The 9,995-nt window shown below is 49.3% G+C and overlaps 3 protein-coding genes across 3 annotated transcripts in view; 1 reads left to right on the top strand and 2 right to left on the bottom strand.

Annotated features, from left to right (window-relative positions):
• Positions 1–6: 6 nt before the first annotated feature.
• LOC102377628 (feather keratin 4-like) lies at positions 7–1,505 on the bottom strand. Its single transcript, XM_006039267.2, has 2 exons — positions 1,382–1,505; positions 7–500 (listed from the first exon to the last, which is right to left on the bottom strand). The coding sequence occupies exon 2, from the start codon at positions 477–479 to the stop codon at positions 141–143; it is 339 nt and encodes a 112-aa protein (XP_006039329.1). The 5' UTR covers positions 480–500; positions 1,382–1,505; the 3' UTR covers positions 7–140.
• Positions 1,506–4,264: 2,759 nt separating this feature from the next.
• LOC112549027 (feather keratin 4-like) lies at positions 4,265–6,009 on the top strand. The gene is made up of 2 exons (XM_025195838.1): positions 4,265–4,291; positions 5,497–6,009. Exon 2 carries the CDS (start codon positions 5,518–5,520, stop codon positions 5,854–5,856), a length of 339 nt encoding a protein of 112 aa, XP_025051623.1. The 5' UTR covers positions 4,265–4,291; positions 5,497–5,517; the 3' UTR covers positions 5,857–6,009.
• Positions 6,010–8,793: 2,784 nt separating this feature from the next.
• LOC102378033 (feather keratin 4-like) overlaps positions 8,794–9,995 on the bottom strand; it is a 2,451-nt gene continuing 1,249 nt past the window's right edge. Inside the window, exon 2 of the mRNA XM_006039268.1 lies at positions 8,794–9,411. Within this exon, the coding sequence (XP_006039330.1) occupies positions 9,052–9,390 (339 nt within the window). The 5' untranslated portion in view covers positions 9,391–9,411 and the 3' untranslated portion in view covers positions 8,794–9,051. The remainder of the gene's footprint in view (positions 9,412–9,995) is intronic.

The following is a 9,995-nucleotide window of genomic DNA, read 5'->3' on the forward strand; positions in this document are numbered from 1 at the left end:
GGTGCTGAGCACCTCCATGTCTCCCAGGTTTTTGTAGGACACGGAGTACCCGGCCTTCCTGAAAACCATGCCCTGTATATATGACTATATTGCTTTCCACTCCTCCGTTGTTCCCTGTGCTGTGGGTTTTCCTGCTGGGTTTAACAGGACCCGCAGTTGTCATAGCGGTACTTATTGTACCGCTGGGAATAGTAAGGGGACAGGCATCCTAAGGAGCTCCCGGACCCAACAGAGCCCCTGGAGAGAAAGGAGCTGCCGATCTGGAGCGGCTCTGAGGTGCCCACGTAGCTCTCCTGGGGGCAGGAGCTGAGGATGGGTCCTGGGAAGGTGATGACCACTGGGGGTGGGTAGACCACGGCTCTGGAGTCACCGCAGGACGTGACGCAGGGCTCGTTCCAGGCATTGGCGTATGGCTGAGGGCAGGTCACCTCACAGGGGTTGTAGCAGCGGGAGCTGAGCAGCTGGCGGTTGAAGGACATCTTTCTGCAATTCAGCTGCACCTGGAAAAGACAGGATAAATGCAATGCTCAAGAGAGAGTGCAGTAGGAGCCTCCAAGGGTCCTGCATGAAGGTCTAGATGGATAGGAAGAGAGAGAGTTTGGCATTGCAGGCATTTCTTTTGAACCTCACCTCACTCTTTCTTTGATGACTTGAAAATTGTGTACCAAGGCCACCTAATAGTGATGAACCTGCTTCACGCTCTGCTGCCCCATATAGCCCAATCTCCTGAAAACAAGCGCCAGTGCATGTGCTGCTATTGAGTGCAGACGCTAAGACACAGACAGGCAGCAATTGGTTCAGGGTCATTTGGGGACTTTGAGAAAGAGCCAGAAGCGAGGAAGTCCCAGGAGTTGCAGTGTTGCTGGCCAGCAGTGGTGAGAATGTGCACCCCGTGAACTCAACTTTAATATGCGTAAAGCTAAATTCAGTTTGGGGCACATGATCTCTACATGTGAAATAATTCCAGCCCTCCCCATCCGGTGGAGATGAAGATGCTCTCCTCAAATCAGTGCAGATATGAGCCCTATAAAACTATAGTTTTCTTTATGATATCCCATTATATTTGAGATGATGCTGGGGGGGGGGAGGCAGGGGGCATTGGTACATTTTTGGAACCTGTCCATATTTTGCATTATCTATGTCCATCTTACTTTAATAGGAATTGGCAATCCCAACCCCTTAGGTAGATCTTCAAATCCCTTAACGTCTAAAACCTGCACCCGTCAATGTCTGGAATGAAAATGGTTAAAATGATCTCCTATGAAAACAGCCTCTGTTCAACAACAGAACAAGTCCCAAAGTACCAATGCAAGTCTCAGTTTTGAAGCTCCTTCAGCAACATTTTAAAAGGTTGAAAAATATAGAGTGAAAACAGACTTACTTGGTTCACCCAGGAGGAGAATCGCAGGAGAGTGACTAGAAGAGCTCTGAGCTGCAAGTGCTTTTATATGTTTCCTTGGACTGCCTGGAGCCACTGAGACATCCTTTGTGCATGTGGGCCTTTCATCACAGGAGAATAATATCATGCATATGTCTCTGCCCCAGTTGGGGTGAGTTTTGCATGATAATTTGATTATGGAGTTATTTGCAGACACAAGGAATGTGGCATGAATATGACACAGACTAATAGGAGTCTTTCAACCGAAACCTGATCTGGCCAGTCACCCCCGGTATCATTCCTCTGCCTTCACCAGTGTTACAGTAGCAAAGAGTCAAATTCTTGGTTAGTTTTTTTTAAAACTGATTCAACACAGAATAGTCGCATCATTAGAAAGAAATCTAGGCCTCTCTTCCTCCAAAGACTTGTGTCCCTTTGTTTCACGCAGCTGTGTTGCACATTGGGGTTACAAGAGGTTCCTCACTTCACTTAAACTCAGTGCCACTATAAACCCTTGCTATATGAGACCCCAGGTTTGTGCGGGTAAGAACAAACTTGCTGCCAAATCTCTCAAGGAGGAAGAGTTAGGGTCCCTATTCCTGCTTCATTGCTTTCCCAAGAGCTTCCCTTCATTGCATTCCCAAGTGCATAGTGCTAAGCAATAGTTTCTGAGGCCCTCGATGCTTCCTGTGGTTCTTTCGAACATGTTCCCTTTTCCCCCGTGTTGCATGTTCCCCAAGGATGTGAGAGCTTGCAGTTTGAGAATAGCTGCCTCCTTCAAATTGTCACAAGGGGAGTTTTATTATGTTTTTCTGACTCAGATCTGTAGCTCAGGTATTTACCAAGTAGGACACCGAGGAGCTGCCCTTAGTGCCTGTCAGAAGGGGTAAATCAATCTCTGGGGATTGGAAGTATGATCTGTATGCCACTGCCTCCCAGCCTGAATGGTGCTGCTGTGTAGCTGGCAGTACGCCGTGTCCATAGGGAGCTCTGTGTCCACAGCGCGTCTCCAGTTCACCCGTCAACGTGCAAAGGACTTGCACGAGGTTGAGCTGTGCCATCACAGTTTTCTCCAGAGACAGATATGCCCATGAAGATATCCAGAAGTAAAAAGCTAATCATGCACTTCATTATATCCTAGCAGTCCTTTCCAAATCCCTCTGGCCCCTACACCACATCTCTCTTGGCACTGACAGGGTGCCATGCACCCACCTTGTCCCCCACGGTGAACTGTCACTCCAGTGATTACTAGCAGTGTACTGGCAAAGAGAGCTGGGCTGTGTGGGGTGCAGTTGGAGCTAACTAAAGTTACTGCTGATGGAGCAAGGATGAAGGCTATTCAAGCAGTCCTTTTCTCTGGAGATCTGTCTTGCCAGTGAAACAGGCTGAGCTGCTGTCAGGTCTGAGCGGCTGGGCTGGTAAAAACCAGATGGATGAAATGTTTCCCATAAAGGAAGAAATTCTAAGTGTTTCCTGGAAGAATGAAACATCCCGAGATGACAGCATGGACAAGTGTTACTGCTGTATTCGTGCAGTTGGGTGTTCCCCTTTGGCCCCTCTGGATGTGCCCAGCAAAATTACCTGGGGCAGACCATTTGCATTTCTGAGGCTGCTGTGATGTGTTGTCAGTGATTCATGGGGATTCACCCCAGCTTTGCTGGTGCCAGAGCTGCTGGTCCAGTTTGGTGCCTCCTTGGTGCCAATGATTCAGCTCCTGCTCCAACCAGGCATCGCCTGACAGACTAGTGCGCCCAGGGCGGTGAAACCTTCAGAAGTCAGGATCCACAGTGTGAAGTGAAGCAAAGCATGGGGAAGAGCTATAGGGCCTGGTTCTCTCATTTGCCAAATGCAGTTGCAGCTCCCAGTGTCTACAGCCCCACTTGGGAGCACTCAGCGCTTCTACAAGTCAGCGCTTCTCAGCTCATTCAGGATTGTGGATCTTTCTATTGAGTTTTTAAATCCCCGTACAGATTCTGACTTCTCCCTCTAACACGGAAATAGCACTTCCCCTTTTTATTGCCAATACTTTTTATGAAGCTCATGTGAGTTAGGTAATTATTATAGGTAGTTGTTATGTCTAACGACCGGAAAAGGTCATTGAGACATGGGCTGAGGCATTTCCATAACAAGAATTGGGTGAGGAACCTGAGCACCGTTCCTTTTTGTTGGTGGTGTTATTTATAATGTGATTTAAATTATAATAACCTTGATAATGTGACTTACATCTGTTTCCAGTGCTCTAGGCATCAGTCTCTACACGCATGTGAGTTAGGTAATCATGATAGGTAGTTGTTATGTCTAACTACCGGAAAAGGTCATTGAGACATGGGCTGAGGCTTTTCCATAACAAGAATTGGGTGAGGAACCTGAGCACCGTTCCTTTTTGTCGGTGGTGTTATTTATAATGTGACTGAAATGATAATAACCCTGATAATGTGACTTACATCTGTTTCCAGTGCTCTAGGCATCAGTCTCTACACGTGAGAGGCTGATGCGGGGGCTTAAAAAGCCATCAGTGAACTAGGATCCATTCAGAATTGAGCTCTTCTAAGAAGCTGCCCCATGCGATTACCCAGCATCATCTGAGGCAGGGGCAGGAAGTGAAGAGGAGCTTCCTGTGTCCAGTCCCGTGCTTTGACCACCCGGCCAGCCGGTGTCTCCACGTAGCACGTGCCAGCTGCTACCAGTGCGTTTCGTCATTTAGAGCTGAGAAATTGCCTGATAATTTGAACCAGTATGCAAAATGCCTGGTTAGGTATGACACGGCCAGGAAATGTTATTTTGCAACCAGGAATGGCCACGTGTGCTGTGGGTGTCTCGCGTGCTCCAGGCAGGCTAATGAACCATATAAAAGTGCTCACCACCAGCACTGCTCCATGCACTTCTCTGGACTTCTCCGCCTCGCTTAACTGAGTAAGTCTCACTTCTCTCTGGTACTTTTTATATCTGCTAAAATTTCTCTCTCTCATTCAGCTAAAACTCACAAATACTTTGTGAATCTTTGTACTGTTGCCAGGAAGCCAGGGTTTGGTTGTGAGAATTGGTGAAGACAGACTTGAGCAGAGTGGATCTCAAACTTTTTACACACAGGCTGCCCTTGTTGACTTGAGACACCCCTCGTTAGACTGCAGGCATCCCTCATTAGATTGCAACCCCTCCATAACTTGTGTGAATCGAGGAGCAATCCATTAAAAGAAAAACAACTAACTTATTACGAAGTTCCCTCCTTGCAGAGGGGCCAGACAGAGAGGTGTCTAACTTGCATTTACCTGCTTCTCTTCTTGCACTTGTTTGATCTCCTCACATCAAAGGACCTCTCAGCTCTCCAGGATACGCCAGTGTCCGGGTGAGAAACCCTGCGTGAGAAGCTGAGTCTGGGACACAGAAATAGTCAAGACTTTCATATATGTTCATTTCTTATGATCTTTGTGTCACTGGAGATGAGATAGAGGATGGAGACTTTGGACAAAGATTAAGGAGGAACAAATTGATGCCAAAATATTTGACAGGCCACTGTAAAGCTGATGTGGAAATATTGTTTCCCCTTGTCAGATGGAGCCTGGGCATGCGATAATGTTTGAACAGCAGCAAAGCAGGGTTAGCACAAAGCTCAGAACAAAATCTGCCACAGCAGTAATGCCAGGGAAGCTGTGGCATCTCTGTCACCCCAGGGTTACAAATAGAGGCTGCTCACTTACCTGTTTCGGTTGGGTTGGGACTGGCGAATCCTGCATTTGCGAAGCGGTTGGCCTAGGGATGTCTCTAATGAGGTCTCTTCCAGCCCAATGATTCATTGATTTTATCAGCCTGGAGATGCAGAGGTCGCCCTTAAATTACTTTGCTTCCAGGGAGGTGCAGATATTTACACCAGCTGGAAATCTGGCCTGGACTGTTCAAAATACCAGGATGCCAGTTTGACGTGTGCTGTGTTTGACTGTGGTTGTGCGTACACATGTGCACGGTCCCATGTCGGGAAGAGATATCATGCCCGGTGTGCAGTTCATTTCCCCCTGTATTTCCAAAGAGCTGTCATTGCTTATTGCAGATGTGCTTTACACCCACTTTTGTCCTGTCTCTTTGATGCTTATATTAATGCCACTTGACCTTGGCTGTTTCAGGCTTGGCTCCATTGCAGAAAGATGTCCTTCAACCGCCAGCTGCTCAGCTCCCGCTGCTACAACCCCTGTGAGGTGACCTGCCCTCAGCCGTACGCCAATGCCTGGAACGAGCCCTGCGTCACGTCCTGCGGCGACTCCAGAGCCGTGGTCTACCCACCCCCAGTGGTCATCACCTTCCCAGGACCCATCCTCAGCTCCTGCCCCCAGGAGAGCTACGTGGGCACCTCAGAGCCGCTGCAGATCGGCAGCTCCTTTGTCTCCAGGGGCTCTGTTGGGTCCGGGAGCTCCTTAGGATGCCTGTCCCCTTACTATTCCCAGCGGTACAGTAAGTACTGCTATGGCAACTACGGCTCCTGTTAAACCCAACAGGAAAACCCACTGCACAGGGAACGACAGAGGAGTGGAAAGCAATACAGTCATAAATACAGGGCATGGTTTTCAGGAAGGCCGGGTACCGCGGGTCCTACAGAAACCTGGGAGACATGGGGGTGCTCAGCATCTCTTAACAAACAGGCCCAGAATTGGGTAAGTACTGCTATGGCAACTACGGCTCCTGTTAAACCCAACAGGAAAACCCACTGCACAGGGAACGACAGAGGAGTGGAAAGCAATACAGTCATAAATACAGGGCATGGTTTTCAGGAAGGCCGGGTACCGCGGGTCCTACAGAAACCTGGGAGACATGGGGGTGCTCAGCATCTCTTAACAAACAGGCCCAGAATTGGTTCCATTTCTCCATTAGATTAAGGACAATATCCACTCATCCTGCCCCATGTGCAGCCTTCCCAGGAACAACAGCTGTTGGTTTCTGGTTATTAAAATCTACCACACCAAAAATGTATTGGGAGTGTTGCTCTGGCCCCCTCAGTAGACTGTTGTCTCTCCAATTTCATAGCGTCTGGAAGACACTGAAAGCATCTCATGAATGACTGAAAACAGGACTTGCTCATCAGCATCTGCAGCGGCAAGTAGGAGGAGAACCTCGTGGGGAAATACTGCCCATTTGGGGTGGGCAAGCGATTTTGGCCCTTCTCCAAACTTTGGAAGCAAAGTCTTTATTCTCTGTATGATTATGTGCTCTCAGCTCTTGTTCCCAATAAAAATTGTGCTGCATCCTAATCCGGACTTCTGGTTTCACTTTCTCCTCCCCTTTTGAATTCAAAATCACTCCAGATTAAATTATCCCCTTGCAAGAGGGACCAGTAGGATGTACAACTAAAGCCCTACTGAGGCCCATTAGGAACATGAATCTGGCCCCTTATGTGCCCATAGCAGCCTGCAGGTTCCTCACCACAGGAGCGATTTTCATGTGTGTCTCACTCTTTGGGAGTGATTCCTTGCACAGCGATGTACAGACTTACCAGATTTGCCCATCCCTTTGGGGTGTGCTCATTTATTAGAGTTACGTTTCTGGGGTCTCTGTAATTGTATCAATGAGCTGCTTGTGTCTCTCGTGTTCCTGTACGGATACCTCTCTCTCCCAAGTCCTCACTCCCTATGGAGCTACCTTACAGGGCTTAGTTGCAATGGGACTGGGTTTCTCTAGCCACCAAATGGATCGAAAACATACATACACACACAGTTACAAGAGCACATCTGAGTCAGGCCGGATTGCTGAGCACTTCCAGCTGTCACCTTGATATGTCCCGAACTCAGCCTGAGCCGGGCCGGGTCAACCAGCATTAACAGGCTGACACCATCATATGCCCTGGCTCACCACTTCCCAATCTCTTGTCCCAGCTGTCCTGGTAGTAATTCCCTTGAGGAGCAAACCCCACAGGATTTTCCGGCTTTACAGGGTTCTTTGGCTTCGGTAAAAAAGCATTGCCGCAGAGCAAATGGGGAGGTTGAAGAAAAGGAAGAGTCAATGAGGTTCAATGAGATTATAACAACTAGCTTGTCCATGAAAGTTATTTTATTGCCAGGTATATGAAATTCATAAGGATGCTGGTAGTAATAGCCATACAAGGAGAGGCAAAAGCACAAAGCAGTTCCAATATTACACAGTTTCAATTGGGTATTTGGGGAAGGCTAGCTCCTGGTTCTCCATCGAAAGTCAGCGTTAGGAAGCTGTGCCTGCACTAAGAGACAAGGGGAGAGAGAGAGGGATGAAACCAAGTCTGATGTTTAGAAAGTGGGTTTGTTCAAGTCTGAACAGCAAATGGCAGGGTTAGGAAGCTGTGCCTGGAGTAAGAGAGAGAGAGAGAGAGAGATTAAACCAAGGCTGAGGTTTAGAAAATGGGCTTAAACAAAGACAGAGAGAGATAGAGAGAGAGAGAGAGAACGAGAGGGAGCTGGGGTCTCACCACGCAGCGAAGTGTGAACCGGTTGAGGTTCCCAGGTGCCCGTTGGAGCTGGCAGACAGGCCGAGCCCTGAGCACGATGGGTGAAATTATTCTGGGCAGGGAAGTGGAAGTGGAGCAGTGTCTGGATCCAAGCACCAGGGTAGAAACTTGAGCTTGGGCAGGGGTTTTGTAGGGAACTAACAATGGCTCAAGGGAGAATACTGGGTTCAGAAAGATGCCCCACCTATAGCTGCCCTCTACATTAAATGACCCATCCACAACCAGGGTCTGCTGCCTGCAATGTGGAGGGAGGGGGGCTCTGGGGATCCCATTCCTCCTGCCTGATCCAAACTCCAGCTGCTTCAAGAACTTCTCTTCTCTGCACCGTCTACCCCCCTCCTCACATGGCCGAGGGTGAGATTGATGGTCTTAACCAACCAGCAATGCTTCCTACCGCTGCTTGTCCACAATTTGGACGATACTGAAGTCCCCCAGCACACTGTGGGTGGTACTGCAGAGACTGCTGCAGCCCAGGAAATTGAGACAGGAGTAGTTTTCTGCCACAACACGATAGCCACAACCTGAGCCCTGCCTGCTCTTAGCAGGATACCTCTGGGAAATGTGCTAGGACAGAACAGGAACTGGGAACTTGCTAGGGTGGACACGTAGCAAATGGACAAAGCAGGGGATGTGGCAGGAAGGATGTCAGGGCAGAAGTGGAGTGAGGGTGGGTCTTTGGGCTCTGTCAGGCTTGCAGGACAGCACAAAGTCTTTAGCCCCTGGTTCTTCACATTGTAGTGCAATGTAGTGACAGTGAATCCCAGGGTAACTACCTGCCACATCTGCCCTAATGAATGCTGCACATTCCCACCCGAGAGTATCATCACTGCAATATGGGTCATGTAAGTAAAATGCAGTGTTTTGCCAGGACTTTAGGCTGATTTCCACAGAGATTTCTATTTCTATTTCAAGCACCAAAGGGAAGAGAAGCCCAGGACACTGAGAATGCCATGTCGTACAATCTTTAATGGGAAGAAGAAGTGGCATTTACAGAACATAATCATGCATGGGAAGGTCATCATGATTTTGCAAGGGCTTTAGCCAACCACTGCCCCCAAACTCTCTGAGGTGCAGAGACCTCAGAGCTCCCTGATTTCAGCTGGACCATTGGTGCCAAGCTCTTCCAAAAGCCATGCCCCTCAATGCATTCATGGTGGTCTTCATTTCCACTCCTGGGATGTTCCATGCGCCATGGGTTTTCCTGCTGGGTTTAACAGGACCCGCAGTTGCCATAGCGGTACTTATTGTACCGCTGGGAATAGTAAGGGGACAGACATCCTAAGGAGCTCCCGGACCCAACAGAGCCCCTGGAGACAAAGGAGCTGCCGATCTGGAGCGGCTCTGAGGTGCCCACGTAGCTCTCCTGGGGGCAGGAGCTGAGGATGGGTCCTGGGAAGGTGATGACCACTGGGGGTGGGTAGACCACGGCTCTGGAGTCACCGCAGGACGTGACGCAGGGCTCGTTCCAGGCATTGGCGTATGGCTGAGGGCAGGTCACCTCACAGGGGTTGTAGCAGCGGGAGCTGAGCAGCTGGCGGTTGAAGGACATCTTTCTGCAATGGAGCTGCACCTGTAAAAGACAGGATAAATGCAATGCTCAAGAGAGAGTGCAGTAGTTGCTTCCAAGAGTCCTGCATGGAAGTCTAGATGGACCGGAAGAGAAAGAGTTTGGCATTGCAGGCATTTCTTTTGAACCTCACCTCACTCTTGCTTTAATCATTTAAATAAATGGGTATCATGGCCACCTAATACTGATGAACCTGCTTTCCACTTTGCTGCCCCATGCAGCCCCTCTCCTGAGAACAAGCGCCAGTACTTGTGCTGCTATGAGTGCAGATGCTGATACACAGACAGGCATCAACTGGTTCAGGGACATTTGGGGACTTTGAGAAAGAGCCAGTACTAGAAGTGAGGAATGTGGCAGAAATGCCACCGTCGGTGCCCCTCTCCAAAAATCTGTCTCAGCCAGCCTGAGAGGCTGCTGTTGAATCTCTCACGGCGGGGATCTCGCTCCTTGTCTGCAGACAAAAGCCTGGCGCCTGGGAGGCGATGCTCTGTTCACCTGGGCAAGCGGGGGGAAAGACCCGGCCCTGCGCGCGGGCCCAGGTAGCCAGGGATGCTTTGCAGATTGGACGGTTTGTAGCCAGTATTGGC

This window comes from Alligator sinensis, unplaced genomic scaffold (assembly GCF_000455745.1).
Source record: "Alligator sinensis unplaced genomic scaffold, ASM45574v1 scaffold2142_1, whole genome shotgun sequence".
Lineage (NCBI taxonomy): Eukaryota > Metazoa > Chordata > Crocodylia > Alligatoridae > Alligator > Alligator sinensis.

Bases quoted from the DNA above. Each gene is read 5' to 3' on its own strand.
- LOC102377628 (XM_006039267.2), bottom strand. From the start codon at position 479: ATGTCCTTCAACCGCCAGCTGCTCAGCTCCCGCTGCTACAACCCCTGT.
- LOC112549027 (XM_025195838.1), top strand. From the start codon at position 5,518: ATGTCCTTCAACCGCCAGCTGCTCAGCTCCCGCTGCTACAACCCCTGT.